Consider the following 21,204-nt stretch of genomic DNA (forward strand, 5'->3'; position numbering starts at 1 on the left):
TAGATTTGTGTTCTGGTGCAAAATAGTTCCTCAAGATAGATCAGTAGAGTGTGTATTCTAGTAAAACAGAAGTCATCATTTTTATCCTTGCTGCCATTGGCTGGAATCTTCTATGGGATTGTGGATGGGAAGATGTTTTAGCACATATGGTTGTCTTCTTACTCAGTAAACTTATTATTATTATTAAATTCATGGTATATGGAAGTTACAATTCATGAGTTATAATGTAAGTCTTACTATATGCATAATCTATGTTCGTCTATGCTTTCTTCTTCATGTGCATTAAAAAGAGGTCACAAGTCAGTTGTTATTGTTCTATAGTGACATAAATCCACTGCCACTGATTGTTTGCTAGGCTCAATGCTATGTTAGTTATTTTAAGCTGGCTATAAAAAGTATACTTAACTTTGGTTTTCATTATTTACTATGGAAACTTAAACAACAAATTGAGGCATCATCTCCTTGGACAACTTTTCTCTAAATTGGAAAAGCTGTCACTCATCTAATATGATGGTCTTAAAAGAAGGGTGGGATTTTTTTCATTTCCACATTCTTCTCTGTGGTTTAAGACTTAAAATATTTGAGATTTTGTTCAATCAGAACATGACTGATTCAAATTTTTTGAATGTCCATAGCAGCCTAAACAAAGCCACATGGAGAAAGTAATAAATTGTGGATTATGCAATGCAGCACATTTGTCTGCATTTTTCTTCATTGGGGTTATTTGCAGATGCCCCTGGGAATTATTCCAAGGTTGACGAACAACTTTTTCTCATTCTATGCATACTCTAAAATGTAGAGTAATAAAATGTTATTGTTATCCGATTAAAGACAAACAAATTCAAAAGCCTAAGTAATACGCAGTCAGAGTTTTTTCTAATAGAGTATTTTATAGGAAGTATTATTGATGTTACATTTATAATTAATTGTAAAGTATTCTAAAAGCCGTTTTGACTAAACAGCAAAGTAAAGAATTCTACCTACCAGCTAAATAAGACAACATGTAGTTCCCTTACAGTATTATTTTTCTGATAAAAGTTTTCCAGTTTCTCATATTCCCAATATCTCATCAAGACATGATGATCTTTTAGTACATAAATACAATTGCTATATATATAATAAATTTTGAACGTGTGTATCACCACATCATGGTATTGTAAGCAACTTTATACAATTTTGGTAAACATACCTTATCTCACTAAATAACAATGAATAAGTTTATAATCTGTTACCTGGATAAGGAAGCAAAGGCAGAAGTTCTCTCTAGCCATCTAATCACCATATCAATGACACATGCCACAACAGAGAAGCACTAGTTTATTTGATTGATCATGCTAGATAAACTCCAAATAACAGAGAAATTAACAAATGCTTGACATTTGCTCAACATCTATTATTCTGACACTGCTTTCAGAATTTCAAAGCCTGGGAGGATGCTTAATCAACATTCATATTCCCCAGTGAGCTACAGGCACCATATTGCGCCCCGCCTTAGTACTGATGAAAGCTGCATATTGGCCATTTCCAAAGTGTTCTGGGACTCTACACAGGGCCCCTTCTCTCTCTTGTTCCTGTTCTGCAGTTTTCTTTTAAACACTTCCAAGACAAAAGCATCTGCCAGGTTTTCCCCCCCCTCCCTCTGGGGATGTATGCAAAATGAATTTAACAGTTTTAAGGCCAGAGAAGCCCTCACATCTAAATTCATTCATAGGACAGAAAAGGGCCTAAGAGGCCTCTCCAGGGACAAAAAACCCTGCTGAAATTTTTCCCCGACAACACTGGGAGCTTTATAAATTCTAAGTCCAGACAATTTCCAATTCAAATGCCCAGTATAGCATGACCTTTGTCAGATCTAAGAGCCCTAGATGCACCCACTTTTTTTTATTATTCTAACCAGCACAGACATTAGACAGAGCACTACTGCTAAGCAAGAGGCTCAATATTTGCATGCTCTTCCATTGTGAAAATTTAACACTGACAGCACTGTGTCGAATTCTTTTCCCTTTAGAACTTTAACTCCATAGGAGGGGCCTGGTTGACAGATGACTCTCCAACATATGTGTTATGTACACTGCACAGCTGAGGAACCTTAAATCAATGTCATAGTATTTCAGAGATGACCTACATATACCTTTCTGCCCATTATTGGGAAAAGGGGGAACGGGAATCACCCTACTTTTAGGAAGGAGAGCAAAGATGAGTAATTTATACTCATTAAACAGCAAACAAAGCTGTTTCATGGAAGCAGTATAAATGTTCCACACAAAATAATTTATCAGACATGACATGTTGCACATCATATTGTATTATTTAATATGCTCACTAAAATTTTATAGATCAGACTCAATTCCTAAAAGAATGCATACAACCCTAGAAATATTTCTTTATCATCCATAATTTATTTTGATTATCTTTTACAGCTACAAGATAAAATAGAACTTGCAAAATACAGGATTATAGTTTACACAGCCATTGTATCATATAATAAACATAACAAATGTCTCCACGTCTGGTAGTTGTCCCCCCCCCTCCTTACATTTACCATTCAATTCATACTGAACAATAAGCTCTTAATCTGATGCTATTCAGAAAGAGCTTAACAATAAATGCTGTAGCTTTAACAAAAAGTTCAGCTTTTAGCCTGATCCTGTGTATATTTATTTGGAAGCAAATCCTACTAAATTAAAGTTACTCATTGGGAAACTGCACAGAATTCAAGCTTTGATCAGGCTGTTACAATATAATATGGTATGAACCAGCAGTGTCTTGTATAAGCAGAAAGCTCTACTTAATTTAGTTGATTTCTTTATTCTGTTGCAGTCCACATCATATCTTATTCCTTCCCATAAGAAAAGGTTAATCAGCCCTGAGAATAACCTCTGCATAACATAGGGCTGTAGAGGAAGAAAACATTACAAAATAGCAAAAACAGCAAAACAACCCCACCATAAATCAGGTATAAACTATCAAACTATAAATCAGTCAATCAATCTGTCAGGGTTCCAAGTAACACCACCAATGAAAGAAGACTCCGAGGATTGAAATTCCTCAAAGTTCCATTTTATTAGAGATGTCATATTGGCACATCTGGGAAAACCCGAATCTGAAAGCTTCCAGTTTACACCACCCAAAAGGAAGTCCAAGCACCTACCCAGCACCCACATGGCCCAATCAAAGCACCATCCTAACTGGAGATCACTCCCAGTCACACCTTATCCAGGTGCAGAGCAAAATGTCCTTGACTCTCAGAGAAAGGAATGTTATTATGACTATATACCTCCCTAGCTCCATATAATTCCCCCTCCCAGTTTCCCACAGACTAAATGTGACAGGCCTGAAGATGCAATGTCCAAGATGGCTTCCAGTCCTGACACAATCAATCGTCACATACAAATTCTGCAATCATTCCAAATGAATGGAATGCGTTAGTTACCAAATGCTCCTTTAAATGTTTTTAAAACTTCTTAAATATCAGTAACAAGGATACAATTTTTTGGGGGGAAGAGGGACATTTCTGCAGAAAATGTTCACCAATCTGTCCCTTTCTGCTGCATCATTTGGGATTCTCAGCACCTTTTCTCTGCAGGCAGTACCTTGAACGAGTAGTCTTGGAGATATCCAGGCTCCAAACCATGTAGGATTTTAAATGCAACAACCAGCATTTAACGAACAGAGTGACAATCAAAAGAAGACATTGTACAGATCGTGGCATGGAGAAAGCTGAGAAGAGAGTTGTACTACACATAGTAGTAATAATATTTACATACTTTTAGAAGTAATATTTTGGGGAGATTTCAGAGTATTATTGATACTTCAGCTGAATACCATGGAAACCCTTTTACATGGTTATACAAGCTGAAGAAGCTTCTTGAAAGCAAAATGTCTTCAAAGAAAAACCAGAAAGTCTAGTTGCCTCTTGAAAAAGCACCTTTGGGACAAGGATTATAACAGCTGATCTGGGAATAGAACAGACAATATCAGTGGAAGAGATGGAACATAAGTATGTAGACTCCGCCTTGTAGTGTCAGGCTCTGACAAAAAAGATTGCAAAAATGATAGGAAAAGATTGCCAGAAGCCAATCAAATAGTGAATTTATGTCAGAGTTTTAAAAACAGTCCATTTTCCTTACTATCATGAGATACAATAATCAACATAGTCATCCCCAAACATTTTTTGTAGTGTCACTTGATTTCTAGAATATTATTGGTCAATAAAATTGGTGAAAATCAATTTAAGAACAAATGGTATGCATCTCAAAACTAATATGAAGAAACGAAGATAACAGTTTATTGTTGGGGCAGTGGAGGAGTGAGGAAGACTAGGAAATAGTTTATTTCTTCCATTACATTATTGAGAATTGTTCTGGATACAGAAGGGCATATAGGGATTGGATAGAAATGTAAACTGCTTAGTTGCTGTTATGAAATTATTGAGCTCTGAAAAGAATTTAGATGATTGTGAATGAACATATATGTTAGGAGAACCAAAAGCAGCTTATAAAACAAATATGTAAATATCTAAAAAGTGCTATTTCAAAAAAAAAGTACTGCATATACTCTACTATTAATTGCCAAATATCTACTTTGAAAGATATACATAGCCATAATATTTAAATGGACTCTCTTTATGGGATGCAAGTGAGTTGGAGAATCATACTATGGATCTATTTATGGTGTAGATTCCATAAAGAATCCAAAAAGGGATTTTTTCTTGGCATCTTGGCTGGTAATGTACTGCATTGATGTATTTTGCTTGCCATTTTTATGCAAGAAAATAGGAGGAGGAATTATATATCAATAATACTTTGTTGTTGTCATAATCAAGCATGAGTATATAGATCATGGACTGTTGTCTAAATGAATATAATGGTCTGGATTAAAAGTTGTATTTCACCAAGATGGAAAGACTCTGCATTGTTGACTTCTGGGTTAGGAAATGAATAAATAATATATTATTGATGAAGCTGTAGTCTCTTTGAAGGAGCAGATTCATGGAATGTTCTTTTATTTCTCTATATTATATATTTATCCTGAATTTCCAGGATTACAGGAGTTTATACTGCAGTGTAATTAAATTATCACAATACATTATATTGTTTGCTTCTGATGATGATATTGAAAGTGCAATTCAGAATTCAGGAGTAATACCACATTGTTAAAAAAGTATTCATGTAACACTAATTGTAAAAACTTGTGCTAAGTTTTGATCCAAGTTCAAGATGCTTAGAATAGCATCTGAACTTCTAAGTGATAGGGTAGTTTGATACTGAAAATAGCATCTCCTACTATAGACTTGATTCCTGTTGACCCATCTTCTGGATCATCAGACAGCTAGAAGTGCAATTTCATAAACAAACATTCTACATTCTATAAAACTAAATGGAACCTAACAAAAGACAGTTGCATCTATATTTAACAGATACACCCAGAAATTTCTGTTGCTGTTAAATTTTAGTTACATTTGTCACAGATTGAACAACGGATGTGACTTTTTGTAGATTCCATTCATCTACTCATAACAGTTGCTTCTTTACTCTATCAAAAGAAACATTACTTGTTTTATGAGTTTTTTTCCCCAATCTATATTTTGCTTTAGATGAATAAATTAACAGTTGGGAATAATGCAGTCTCATTTCCACTTTGCTTCATGTTTACAACTTGTTTAAAAGAGAGTGGTAAATGGTTTGGTATGCACTCATGACTTACACTGATGAGCATGGAAATTTTCATGAGAAAGCACCAAGTTAAGCATTCTTTTATTTTAGCAGATTTCTTTTATTTTAGCATATTCCTAGCTTATTAATACATGCCAATAAAATAATTGTACTTTAAAGGAAGCTTTAATTTGACAAACAACCTACAAAACAATCCAGGTTTTGATTTAAAAATGACTATAAAGAGAGTTTTTGTTCACACCTATATAATGCTTAATCATGGTTTTGTATTGTATTTATTATTACATGTGATTCAGGTTACAATATAGATAGGTTCAGTAAAAAAACAAAATGAATAAAATCTTTAAAATTGAGTATGTTATTTAGTGAAAAGGTGATTAAAAAAACTATTACAAAAAAATCACTGTCAAACATGAGAGCATATGTAACTTTCATTTTATTTAGTGATGTAATAAGCTTGGGGACATATATCAGGACCAAGAGAGTCATGGTCATTAATTTAGGCAATAAATCATACACCTTGCCAACAATGACAGCAAACAGATGCTAACAAGGAAATGTATTATTTAATACTGCCATGTATTATAAAAATGGAGGTATTTTTATAACCATGTCTTAAATTTTTATAATAATATGCATTTAGTGTATTACTGTTTTGGCACACATAAGAATCAAATTTATAGGACCAATCTGCAAACGCATGCTGTTTTGGAAGCACAGAAATTATTAGAGCTTCTTTGAAAGAAAAAAATGAAAAGGAAAAGCTTTAAAATTACTGTATATAACTTAAAAAAATACATTAACTTACCACTTTTGTAGTCTGTTTAGCCAGGTTTGTGACTTATTAGGGAACGGTATGTATATTTAAGACTATTTTTTTTCTGAGAGAAAGTTTAAATACCATATTCTGAATAAATTCTCAAACAAGTAATGATTAAAAAGCTTTGTCATATAGTATGAATGTACTTTTAAAAGATTCTTATGAAAGATGTTCATTTATATAATATGTTTTTGTTTAAATGCAGTCCTTACTGTTCTCTTATTTCATTGTATGTATTTGTCTTAAGAATTTAGTAACTCTACTGATTTCCATGGAGTCAATTAATAGGCATATTTAGGGATATTAATGGTCCCAATGTTTTTGCTGATATTTCTGTAGTATTGATGAAAATCAAAATCTTATTTTATATTTAAATAATGAGAAATCTTTTTTTTAACTGAAACATTCATATCTTTTTAGTAATGAATTCATGTATTTTGGCAAATTGAAATAGCAAGAATAGAATGACTCTGCTTTTCTCTGCATATCTCTCACTCCTGATTATGACTCTGCAGTACACTGAACTTGTTTTACTTTGGCATACATGATATTATTTCTAGTTGCCATTGTTTAACAAGTTAATACTATGCACAAGTTTTTATTTATGAATTTATTTAACTTCAACTAGCAATAAACTCTGCCAGCTCTTTCTTGGAAATGCTACAGTCAGTCTTCTAAAACACTTGAGGAAGCAGTGATCAGAGTAGGAAAATGAAATTTTCTTCATTAAATCTACTGAAGCAGATATTAAAAATGCATTTAATATACTGGGGATAGTTGGTGGGCATCAGAGAGTGTGACAGGCCAGTTACTGATGAGCTGCCGTCAGACGGCCTTCTCAGCAGGATTCTGTGTCTAAGGCTGCTGCTGAAGGACAGCCATATCTTCCCTTGTGTGAAGCTCTATTCATCTCCCAAGTATTTACTAAATCACAGACCTCTGCACACAAACTCAGCATTTTAGTGTATGCTAACAAATGATGAATGGTCCAGTCAATTCGTTATGTCTTGAAAGCATGATTTCCTGCCATTCCAGTCATCAAACCTCTAGAGCTTTCAGAGCTGATCAGTCTTGGAGAATATATTTTGCAGGCTCTATTAGGAGTAGAGGTTGTTACCATTAAAATTTCTAACTTTTTCTCAATGGCTGGTAAAGATGAAGGGTGAAAAAACAAACAAACCTTGGCTCTGTATTTAAAGGATTCAATGTTCTATTAGATCCTCAAAGTCCTTTAAAACTGAAATGTTCATATACTACGTTTACTGTATATACTCGAGTATAAGCCTAGTTTTTCAGCCTACTTTTTGGGCTGAAAAAGCCGCCTCGGCTTATACTCGAGTCAGTGAAAAATTTGCCCGAAATGGAGGAGAAAAAGGGGTGGGGCCATGCCACTGGGTGACACTCGTGAATGGCCCAGTGCCCCTGTGAGTTTCCCCTCCCTCTGTGTCAGTTTGCCGCACAGCGCGCACCGCACCATCCCCCCTCCTCACGTTCTAATGTAATGCAGGGCTGTCTTACGATTCCCCTTCCTCCCCCTCCTGCCGCTCTGCAACGATGTCCCACCTCCTCCTTGTTATGGCAAGCAGCCACATAGCGATGTCCCACCTCCTCTGGTACAATGATCCAATGATAGGAATCACTGTGCCGTGTGTCATAGGAGGCGGGACATCGCTCCCGCGGCTGCACGGGACATCATCATCACAGCGGGACATCAGCATCATGAGGTGAGTGAAGTATTTCATTGAATACACCGCTAGTTTACTGTTTTTCTTTGAAATAAATATTCAAAAACATTATTGGTATCTATTTTTATTTTTGAAATTTACCGGTAGCTGCTGCATTTCCCACCCTAGGCTTATACTCGAGTCAATAACTTTTCCAGTTTTTTGTGGTAAAATTAGGTGCCTCGGCTTATATTCGGGTCGGCCTATACTCGAGTATATACGGTAACTAAAAAAAACCAAGTATTTTGCTAAAGTAAATCTTTAGATAACAATGTATTATTTTCATGAAACTGAAATATTTTTGTTACTGTTGCTAAAAATAATATTTAAAGGCTTTCTACTTCAGATGAAACAGCCATTTTATATTTAAAAATGTAACTAAAATAGGTATCTCATTGCTCTATTACTTATTCTGAAAGTTTTTTAAAAATCAATAAAATTATATTAATGTTATTCCTCAGGAGCAACATGTCTTCATAAATCCATGTCCACAAATTATAAGATGTATACTTTTCATCACTTTTTAAATTATTTTATAAAAGCACACAAATATAGTCAACTTTTCTTCACAATGAACACAATGAGCACTATTGCTTTTCTATTATATGTGAATAAATTTTACCATAAGTGTATAACAACTGGTAACAGACATTATTCAGAAACTACAATTAGTTATTTTTTCATCTTGTTATTGCTTGCTAACCTATTAAGATAGGCCCCAGCCAAGACTACTAAAACTTTCCTTGTTTTTGCCCTGTTGTTCACCTCAACCTTGACCTGAAGATTAAACTCACTTTTATTGCACACAAAGGTCATCTGTATTAGGTCAACATTCAAAGTCCCTTGTCAACCAAGGTTGATATATTCCAACCTTTCCTACTCTAATGCATCAAATTTTTCATGGTGAGGTCATATGCAGCAGACAGTGTATTCAGCAATTTATTGCACCATTGTAATTTAGCACAGAATATGATTGTCCAAAAGCTACCTCATGAATAAATTTTTTACCCCAATATGATAAATCCCATTACCCTGCAAAGCTAACAAATCTGGTCCTGCATAGAAACCACATAAATAGTCCCTAAGATATAATGCAAAATTGAAACAGTTATATTGAAGCCGTAAGTATTAGAGAAGAAGGATCATAGTATTTTAAAGCTGCTGCAGCCAAGAACCAATAATATGTGGGTAGTATTAAATCTCAACTACAGAGCCCTTTAAAATCTGAGGACATTTATTTATGACCTGAGACCAAGGTTGTTTGAGGTTGAGTTATATGAAACAATAATTAGTAGGATCGGCCCTATGTGAATGTATAATATGTGAATAGAAAAAGGCATGCATGATGAAAAGTAATGCAGTTGAATGAAAGCACCTAAATCTAAAATAATAGATTTAAACTTCTGAATAGAATCAAGGAAATTTGGATTCAAGCTTTGTCTAAAATATTAAATTGTCTGGCTTTTGGCCAGGCTTCTAGTCTGCTATGTTACAGAAAAGTGAGGATAAAATGATAGAAAATTCAGGTATGCTTCCTTAAATTTCTACAGTAAATACTTTTCTTTAATACAAATAATCTGTCAGAGAGAATGTGAAAGTAACAACTGTCCAGCTAGATGGAAAATATGAGGAGAGTAACAACTTTAGAATAAAACTACCTCACTGTCTCTGTACTTACCTGTTGTTCAGAATCCCAGCACTCTTTGCAAGACGAGAACTACCTGAATTCCTCCCTAGCTGATTGTAACTGTGGAAGTAATAAACAGCAGTATAGTAACTGGCTGTTAAGTATTTTAATGTTGGTACTTGTTGCTGTAATTGTTTTTATTTTTACTTTTAAAATTGTTCACCACTCAGTCATTTGTTGAGATGGGTAGCTACACAAATTGACTAAATAAGTAAATAGACAAACAGACAGATGCAAGACAGAAGGCTTTGTTTGTCAGGCTTACTGACTGAACTTGGCAATTAATCACCCACTTCCCATCACTTCATTGCTTAACTCCTTGTCAACTCCTTGCATTGACTTTATTGAAAACTTTCATATATACAGTAGCTGTGACAGATGAAAGGTAAAGGTAAGGTTTTCCTGATTCACTTGTGTTCAACTCTAAGGGCTAGTGCTCTTTTTCATTTCTTAGCTGAGGAAGCCAACGTTGTCTGAAGACATTTCCATGGTCAAGTGACCAGCATGACTAAACACCAAGGCACACAGAATGCTGTTACCTTCCCACCAAAATGGTACCTATTTGTCTACACACATTTGCATGCTTTCAGATTGTTAGTTAGGAAAGTGCTGGACCAAGTAATGGAAGCTCATCCCATTGCGTTACACTCCGGGTCTCGAGCTGACAAGCTCAGTTTCTTTAACTGCTGAGTCATCACACTCTCCTCATAAAATCACATGAAGTGTTTTCTAAATGTAAAGACATTTATATTCTTATGTATTTAAATTCCAATCTTCTTCCTCTCTACTTTCTGAATTAACAGATACAGTGGTACCTCGGTATTTGATTGCTTCAAAACTCATTGAATTTGGTATTCAACACATTTTGACACGAAAATGTTGTCCCAAAATTCATCTTTACTTGGTACTCAGTGCACTGCAAAAGGAAGTGAGCGGGGCAGCTGCAGAGGCCAGACAGGAAGTTAGCCATGCTGCTAAGGTTACTGACATGGGAAAAGTGACAGATAGGAAGTTCTTCCTGGCAAAAACAAAGAGTTATGTGATAAGTCATATGTATCACAAGTGGTTTTTATTTTGAAAAGGCAACGGGACTGATTTTTTGATGAAAGGCAAGATGTTTCACTTACTATTCTGGAAGCATCATCAGTTGTATTGGATGCTATGGGAGATGGAAGAACAATTATTGACAGTTGTAATTAGTTGGTGGGAGATAGAATGATAAATTATGATAGGATGGGCAGGGAGAATGGAAAGATTTTGTTTTCTTTGCAGTCAACTGATCTTAACACTCTCTGAAAGGTTTTGTGGTTACTTGGAGTTTTATCTGCTTCCTCAGGGTCACCTGAATCAGAGTTATGGAATCTTCTTGGAACAGCCAAAAGGACTACATTGTAAATTGGAGATAGGTAGTGTCTTATCCCTCTTCCTCTATTGAAAGAGGCTGTTCATGGTTTGTTTGCTACTCATCCTTTTTAGTACTTGACATGCCTCATGGAACTATTTAAGCCCAAGTAGTGAAGTACCACTGTGTATGTATTTCCTATCTGCCATGATGATCAGAGGTTGTCTCAGGTGATATTTGGCTCCACACATGCAAGCCATAGTCCATTGCTGGGAATCTGAGAGGAGAAAGGCTTTCTTCTATAACTTCATTCTCATCAACAGATTACTCTCTGTCCAATAAGAAGTCCTGCCTTTGGCTCCTATTATGTGGGCTGCCACAGGATTAAGTTCTCATTCTCATTGTATTTGTTTAATTATTAGATCCACTTGATGAAGTCATCCACTGTCATGAGATGAGGTACCATCAATATGATGATGAAATCCAACTGGCGAATTAAGCAATGCTGTTGACGTACTGTCTCGATGTTTGGAGACTGTGGAAGTTTGTATCGGAAACAATAGAATTTGGCTCAAGAACTGAGTGGGTTTGGGGCTTCCAGAATGTGGAAAATTTCCATCATTGGTTTTGGATGGGGTGGGTACTATCCCAAACAGATATTTAACACAATCTGGGGATCCTTTTGGATTCACAATTCCTGCTCAACTCACTTCAGATATTATAGTATTTCCTATATCTTTTTGTAGGGATGAATGTTTGGAAAGGTGATATTGACATATTGACATGTTTTTAAAAGAATAATGGTCTGTCTTCACTGTAACAAAAGCAGCACTGACAATTAGTACAATATAGTTCTAAAGGGAACTGTGGCAATTATTGGAGATGCATAAAAATGTAATTGATTTAAAGGTCACAACTCTACTGATGCAAATGCTTCCAATCTTTCTACTTCCAGATGCCAGCAACCTCTACCCTTCCAAAAACCTATCTCTGAAACCCGCTTAGGATATTGACTAGCGTTTTGGTCCAGCTATACCATTACTTATATTTTCATACATTCCTTAATTTTGTTAAAGTAGATATAGTCATACATCAGTGTAAAAGATATCAGGTTATGGTACAGTAAAGTTGGCACTGTTGCTGACAGAGGAGAAAATGGAAGTGTAATATACCTTCAGATTTCATAGAAACCTTGAGATTTTTGGAATTGGTGTGGAAGAATACAACAGTATTTATAACGGACCCCTTGCAGCCTTATTTATTAGCCTTCATAATATATCTATGCTAGAGGGAAGGCTTCAAATTTGGCTCAAACTATTTATATAAATATTTTTATTTAAACTATATATGAAAAACTGGTAGAGCAATATACATTTAAGCTTACTGTAACTTTGTCAAGCATATACTTATAAGGATGTTTCACACTTGCAGCCCATTTGCCAGCTTAGCTTAATGTAGCTTGAAGAGCAAGTCACATTTTACTTATTAGTTTTTTCCTATAAATGCTATAGGAAAAACAAACTTGTAATACACCTTTAATAAATGACATTCCACATAAATATTAGTAAGTACAATATTACTTCTTTTAAAGAATTAGTCCTTTTGCTGAATTTGCTCAGGTAGAGTGAAAGAGACATTTTCTGTATTTCACAATGATTTAAAATAGTGAACTACAATAAGTGATTTTTGGAAACTTGGTAAGTTGTAAAGTGGTTTATTTTGTGGTATAAGAAGATTCTGGACCTTTGCCAAGAATTCTGGGGGAAAAAAGTTGCATAAATTTGCATCAGTGCCCATGTAGTGGCAAAAAGAAAGTCGCCAAGCCGTAGTACACAACTAATGTGAGTCTTGTACTAGTTACAGGATGCTAACTTTAACATTTAAAGTCCCACATGGCTTGTCCCATGTACTTGCAAGACAGCCTTTTCCACGTGGAATTGAATCAGGGTAGATTTGATTTAAATCATGATTTAAATCACTAGTAAAAAGGCTTGATTTAAATCAATCCAATTTAAATAATTTAAAAACCAACTGTCATTTCTGTCCCACAGCAGCTTTTCCTCTGACCTGCTGTTGACTCATCGATAGTCCCAATATTGCAGAATATACAGCCTCATGCTACATAACTAAGCTCCATTTCATGCTGAATAAACTAAATTATTAATGTATCTTAAATAGAAAACTCCCCTTAGATAGATTTTTACTCCAAAAGCATTTTATTAAAATAAATTTGATAAAAATCAAAATTAAAAAATCTGATTTAAATTTAAAAAATCCAATGTAAAAAAAATCAATGTTTATCCATCCTGAATTGAATTATTCAGTGTGTGTACTCTAGAAAAATCTATTAGTGGTTCCAATTATCAAGAGGTAAAGAGGCACAGAGTCAGTACTTTCTCTTGGAGCCGAGGTGGCGCAGTGGTTAAATGCAGCACTGCAGGCTACTGTAGATCAGCAGTTCAGCGGTTCAAATCTCACCGGCTCAGGGTTGACTCAGCCTTCCATCCTTCCGAGGTGGGTAAAATGAGGACCCGGATTGTTGGGGGCAATATGCTGACTCTCTGTAAACCGCTTAGAGAGGGCTGAAAGCCCTATGAAGCGGTATATAAGTCTACTGCTATTGCTATTGCTATTAGCAGTTCTTGCATTTTGGAACAGCCTCCTCCTCGAGCCCAGACCCACCCATTCTGAAAGTCTTCCAGAAGTTAGTGAAAACTGATGGTTCCAGAGGACACCTGGGTAATGATGTTGATACCATTTGGTTTTGCAGTATGAATCTGTGATATGAATTCTAGAAGGTCATGGTATTATTTTGTTTCTATTTTTACTTGGGAGTCAGTGTAGATTACATGCAGTTTTATAATGGTATATAAATCAGATACCAATCTGTCAGAAGGTTGGGGGATCTACCAGAGCAGATTTGGTAGTACATAAGGAACTGAGTAGAAGAGTGCAAGAATAATAGCAATAGCAGTTAGACTTATATACCGCTTCATAGGGCTTTCAGCCCTCTCTAAGCAGTTTACAGAGTCAGCATATTGCCCCCACAGTCTGGGTCCTCATTTCACCCACCTCGGAAGGATGGAAGGCTGAGTCAACCTTGAGCCAGTGAGATTAGAACCGCTGAACTGCAGATAACAGTCAGCTGAAGTGGCCTGCAGTACTGCACCCTAACCATTGCACCACCTCGGCTCATTGCAGTGAAGATTGCAGTGAAATTACTTTCTAAGGCACCTAGAGTAGCATTTAAATCACTTGTTAAGCCATTGTACAACTTGCACTGGTGGATATCCCCTCAGGAGTGCACATAAAACTAACTACAAGGAAACCACCTTATGCTTGAACTGATCATTTGGTTCAATATTCTGAACACTGATTGACAATAACCCTTCAAGATTTTAGTTGAGGTTATTTTTTAAACCTGGAACCTTGTGGTACATGAAAGTGCACGGTCTTTTGAGCTATACCCAAGTCTCTAATACAACACTATCAGTTATGCACTAATTTTATTCTTATGAGTGACTTTACATTAATAAATTTAATTACAAAGCCTTTTTTTCATAAGCCTATAGAGGCCAGAATGAGGGGGGAAAAGATTTACTTAGTCATAGCAAACCGCAAAGCAAAGATGTATTACAAAGATTTTTCGTAATACAAAACATTTAAGGTTGCAATCCATTTGCACTTAACTAAATGAGACTTGTATTTGATGAAACATGTTTTTAAGAATTCTATCTCCATGATACATTCGTCCACACTATTCTAGAACAAATGGTTTATTGTGTCTCAGGGCACTAAAATGCTAATTTTTAACATAAAACTGTCTACAAATGTGGTTAAAATTAAATATTACATACACATTTCATCTTCCTAGTATTATTTTTATGTTTCCATTATTTCTGAAGAAGGCTTTGTCTGGCACCTTTTACATAGTTCTCTCTGACAGTGTAAATATCGATATCAGTTTCATCTCATCTGGACCTACAGGGAAAAAAAAGTTCTGCCTATTCTGAATTGTCCCAAGAAGCTTCAAGATTAATTTGATTTAAAAGGCTTCAGGAACTTTCAAAGGAGAGTTGGTGGTTTCAGGCCATTTCCTAATGGACAGGTGCATCTATCATAAAACCATCAGGATTCCTACCATTATTGACAATTTCTCATCCACACACAATATTTTCATTTTAGAGTCTAGGCATATTGGCAGAAAGATATACTCTAGACAGAACAGTAAATTTCCACAAATGATACAATTCTGTATACTCAGAAAATATAAGAAATAATGGTTATTTCATTCATGGAGTAGTTTAATCTATTAAATTAATAGGTTCTAATACAAAATATTTTATTTATCTAAATTTAACAAGAATGTTAGCAAAATATTAGCAGATTACAAAATGGAAAATTACTCTAATATACAAGATAATACAAAGCAATTCTTTTGTAAGAAAAAGTAATTGCTAATATTTTTTAGGAAAGGTCATCTTCAATTATTTCTTTTCTATTATGAAGCTAAATAGAAAATATTCCCTATATGGTAACATCCAAGAGACAAAATGATTTGAGAAATAGTGTATTAATATTCAGCCAATTTACTGACCTTGAAACTTTCAACTGAATTATAATCCTTTTATGCATTATTCTTTTATATTAAAAGCAATCACATGCTATTTATATTTGGAGAAGCAAGTTCCTGCTAAAATTGGATTGAAAGTTTTGTTTAATATTTTTCAGTTTTCCATGGGTGATCCAGCATGCCCAGGCACCAGCTTTAATTTAAGACTATTTAAAACAATTGCAAAATGTACATAACAGCTTTCATGTTAGAGAAACAACATCTTCAGGAAAAAGAAAAGATCACGCAAGTGTTTACTTGGATGGTTGTTGCTTAAATTTCCTGTTTAGAGAGCTTTCAAAGTTATGACACTACTGAAAGTATCTTTACGACTGGTCCTCATACCTTGTTTGTTTGCTTGTTTATTTAATCAAATTTCTATACTGCCTACCACACTTGCATGTGATCAAGATTCAAGCGCTTTACAACCAGGTGTTTACAATGTCACAGTATCCCATGATCATGTGATTACCGCTTGCATGTTTTACAGCCAGCTTCTGACAAGCAGAGTCAATGGAGAAACTAGCAGTAAAATTGCAAGTCATGATCATCTGATGTCGGGCTTAACAACTGGAGGTGATATACTTAATAACCATAAGGAAAGTGAAGTCGTTGAGTCCATCATGGTTGTGTGAGCTCTTGTTTAATGACAACAGTCATCATTTATCAATGACTATCTCCACTGCTGCCATGGTATCATATTGGTAGCTATGGAACTGTTGATTGGTGCATTAGACACCGACGCTCACTGCTGCTGCAAACTGGCTTGAAAATTCCTTAAAAATTAAGAATCACCTCTTGGGACCTGGTGCAAGCTCTGTAAATATGTACTATATAAACAGAGAAAGGTGTGTGTGTGACCATGCTGTTAATTTATGGGCCAAAAGATCAAACAATTTAAGATGCGGCAGCAATTGTATCACTGTAAGCCTTTGCAGTTTATTCTTATGCCAACGGTTTCAATTATCAAATCTGCAAATTAATTTTCAACTGAAGTTATGTCTGTAACATACACTCCTGTGATCATGTGATTACAATTTGTGACCTTCCTAGTTAGCTTCCAAGTAAAATTAATTGGGAAACTGGTAGTAAAGATTACAAATCATGCTCACATGATATCTTGCTTAACAATCATGATTGTTTGCTTATCACCATGGTAAAAATAGCCATAAAATTGGGTCTGGTCACATGATGATTTGCTCAACAACTGCATCACTTAGCATACAAAATTCTGGTCCCAATTTGGGTGTAAGTTGAGAATTACCTGTATTGTTACTAGGGTATCAAAATGAAGAGAGAAAATGAAAACAAAACAGATCTCTCTAAGACCTTTGTTCCTAGAAACAAAGTTGGATGTTGTCCAATCCTCAGCTTTTTAACCTGATTGAACCTTTTGTGCATAACATAGCAAAGAATGCTAATAAAATTGTAATGCTGTGATGCATTCAATTTTTTTTCTATGATAATCACACACATTATAAATCCAGCTGTAGAAAACATGAAGGAAATATGCAGGGAACATAAGGGAAGGAAAGAAACATGCTTGAATAATGTAGTGCTCAAGAATAAGGCTCTACACATTATGTCAATTCATTAGACTACAAAATTTGACACTCTAACTCACAGATTCCTTTTTTCTACTCTTTCAATATCTTGTTCTATGTGTTTTTGCCTTGCATGAGCTTATCATGGTACATAATCATAGCATAAAGTGAAGGAAGCCTCTCTTAAGATCTAGGTTAACCTATACTTCAAACACTCCATCAAACAAGATCACATCCTGCATGCCATTATATATGAAAAGTATATAAATCTTTATGCTACACAAACTAATATTATTTATATATATTACACCCAGAAAATACATCACAGTTAATTATCTGCAACCCAGCTTCATATTCAATTGGCTGTTCACTTTTTAATAGCAAGAAGATTTGCAGGATTAATATAATTCTACAATGCATAATAGTTATATTGGTAAAACACATTGTGAGCCACTCAGAGTCGTTGACAGTCAGACAAATATAATAATACTACTTACCTTAGTGGGGAAATAAAGCTTGAAATCCACACATCAAAACAAGTATATACAATAGTTGTCATCTCATATTGATTAATCTAGTATAGAAATTAGCAGTTCATAGTTGTCATCCTACTTTGCAACTGAAAACTCTTTCTTTCTTTTCTTTTTCTTTCCTTCCTTCCTTCATTAATTCATTCATCATTTTTATAAATATTTCAAGACAGCAAACATACCTAATATTCTTTCCTCCTATCCAAGCATAAATAGCTAACCCTATGAGTTACGTTGCGGTAAGAGTGAGTGACTGGCCTGAAGTCAGGCAACAGGATTTCATGTCTAAGGCAAGACTAGAACATCAAGTCTTACAGTGAATCCTAAATTGTTTTTCCCTTTTTCCACTGGGAATTTTTCAGTATAAAATTCTCTCTTTTTCCCTTTAAAAACCCACTACCTCCCAAAAGGGTATGTATGCATGTAGGCATGTATGTATGTATATATGTGAGTTGAACTGTGGAGTACTTGGTGCTGTCTGACCTTGATTGTTTGTTTACAACATTTCATTACGCAATTAGTTAACATCACTTACACTCACACTGATGTTACCTAGTTGGGTAATAAAATATCTGCAAGCAAACAATTAAGCTCAGAGAGGACCCCACAGAACAAGTATTTTTCCATGATTACACTGTGGCTTAGGAGAGATGCCATATGATACCAGGGCAAAAATGGGCCACTGTTTTAAGTAGGTGTAGATAGATGCTATCTAGATATCCTTGTACACATTTAAACATAAAGCATGTCAACAATGTTGTATATGTCTAGTACTTGTATCTTCCTACATCAGTGATTATTTAAACCTATCTGACAGAATGGCTTCTAGAATGAGAACATTAAATGGCATAATACAGATAGCTTTAGTTGTTTTATTGCAATGGAATAATATGGCTACCATTAAGACTTTTCAGTGATGCTAGAAAGAGTTAAGTGCTAAAGAAGCTGGTGTTAAATATGTTTGCCAACATGAATATAAAATGAATGAACATTATTTTTACAATACTAAGATTAACAAATGTTTTAGTTTTTTGGAAATGTCACTCTACTGTTCCTTCAGAAATTTAAGGCAGTCTTCTTGATAATCAAAACTACCATAACTAATCTGTCTGATAAGCTAACAGAAAGAATTGACCTTATTTTTTTGGGGTGGCATGTGGCCATAGGAAGTTCCAAACTAGATCAGATCCTGGGAAAACTAGAGCAATATGTTCTATTTGGGGAAGATGTAACCTTTGGTAGAAGGAGTGTAAATTATAAAGTGCAAGCACATTGATAATACAGGTAGTCCTCACCTTACAATGATTCATTTAGTGACCATTCAGTTACAACTGAAAGAAGTGACTTATGACTGGTTTTCACACATGATCTTTGCAGCCCCATGATCACATGATCAAAATTTGGATGCTTAGGTTATATGTAACAGCTGCAGTGTCCCGAGGTTTGCGACTTTTTGACAAACAGTCAATGGTGAAGCCAGATTCACTTAGCCACCATATTATTAACAATTACAGTGATTCACTTAGCCACTGTGTCAAAAGACAAGGCACAAAATGGGGCATAACTCACTTAACAAGTGTCTTGGTTAGCAAATAGAAATGTTTTGGACATAAATCAAGGACTCCATGTATCTAAACACTTCCCCACTATCTTTATTTTTAAGAATTAAGATATTTACAACAGATCTTAAAAGTATCAATATTGGAACATGGTTCACATGACAGTTGGTATGCTACAATCCCACATCAGGCTGAAATGAAGAATAGATATAATTTATTGAGAACTAGCAGCTTATTTACATTTGGGGTCGCCATTCTAAAGAGGACACACCACACTTTACATCTTTACTCATGGGTAACTGTCATTTTGAGCTCCCTGGCAAGCAAGCCAGTCACACTTTTCTTCTTTTTTTACTGTTCCTCCAACCTCCCGCTCCTTTTTTAAAATCCAGCGGAAAAAGCTGCCTCAGCGAAGGGAAATTACACTACAGGGGAGCGAGTCTTTTATCCCGCCGCCAAGCCGACTGAGCTGCCTCCTCTCCCGTTAGAAAAAGATTCCCCGCAGCGTCGGGCCGCCACTTGTTAACAGTTTACTTCCGACAGCTGACTTCTTCACTTCCTTCGCGTAAAAAAGGGGGCGGAATTTGCCTTGGAAGAGCCAGGCGGCGGGAAGAGGTGGGGGTGGAGACTGCCCGGGGAAGACTTACCTGGGGAATTTTTCCTTCAGTTTCCTCAGGGTCTGCCTGGTAGGCGGTACCTGAGCCAGGAACTGAACCACCTCTTCGTACTGGGCTTTAGTGAGCTTCATAACCTCCCCCGGGGGACAGAGGTGACCCCTGCAAGCTGCGGCGGAACGCAAGGGAGCGGCTGGGCCAGGGGAGAATTTCCTTGTTTAGGAGGCGTTTCCCGGCTCCGGCCACCGCCGAGTGGAAGCGGGCGGTTTGGTGAAACCGGGCAGCCCAAAGAAACCCCTGCCCCGACTCCGCGCCTTCGCGCCACTGCAAAAGACGAACACCCATGCGCTGCGCTCGGAGCTCCACCCTCGTTGGCGCGTAGAGCCCGGCTCGGCCCTTTGCTTCCTGGGTTGAAAGCGGCGAGGCCGGCGGGCTGCTCGGAGCGAGCGAGAGGCGAAGGAACAGTTGGCCTTTTTTTTTTTTTCTTACACTGGTCTCCGGCCGGCTTCTCCAGAACTTACGCTATACTTTGTGGGGAGTATAGTTTTTGATACCTGGGTAGGATTGAAAGGAGGGGGCACTGGTTGCTCAGACTCCCCCCCCCCCACATCCTGAAATGGTTTAAAGTTATGCACAATTGTCGGTTTGTTTATTGGTCGGCCATGTGTGGATAAAAATAATTCAAAAGTACTTGAAAGGGCAGCTTAGTTATTGATGCACTTTTGGGGGGCAAACCAGTGTCATCCAGAAACAGTTTATTGGGGAAGACATTTCAAGTGTTTAATTTTTTTATTAAGTTTTTTATTTTTTTCATTTTCATATAACCACGTGTATGCTATTACATAGCCAACATCGTACTATATTATTAGATATTTACATCAATTCGTCTTACCACCAACTCCCCAAAACAATTAGACAATTATTGGGTCTTCTGCTCTCCATACTCCATATTTGTACCTTATCTGTCACTTTCTTCTCCCTCTCCTCCTCCGCCCTACCTCCTTTCTTCCCTCTCTCATCTTTCTCTTCTCTACTTCCCCTTCCTCTCTCCTTCTCCTCTCTCCCCTTTCTACTCCTTTCTTTCCTCCTCTTCCCCC

General features: G+C 36.1%; 1 protein-coding gene across 1 annotated transcript in view; it reads right to left on the reverse strand.

Moving 5' to 3' along the window:
- Positions 1 to 20,510, reverse strand: part of C1H15orf41 (chromosome 1 C15orf41 homolog) — a 137,604-nt gene extending 117,094 nt beyond the window's left edge. The window contains exon 1 of the mRNA XM_032231450.1: positions 20,141 to 20,510. Coding sequence (XP_032087341.1) covers positions 20,141 to 20,241 — 101 coding nt within the window. The 5' untranslated portion in view covers positions 20,242 to 20,510. The remainder of the gene's footprint in view (positions 1 to 20,140) is intronic.
- Between the last annotated feature and the right edge of the window lie 694 nt (positions 20,511 to 21,204).

The sequence above is a fragment of the Thamnophis elegans genome, chromosome 1 (genome assembly GCF_009769535.1).
Source record: "Thamnophis elegans isolate rThaEle1 chromosome 1, rThaEle1.pri, whole genome shotgun sequence".
Taxonomy (NCBI): Eukaryota; Metazoa; Chordata; class Lepidosauria; order Squamata; family Colubridae; genus Thamnophis; species Thamnophis elegans.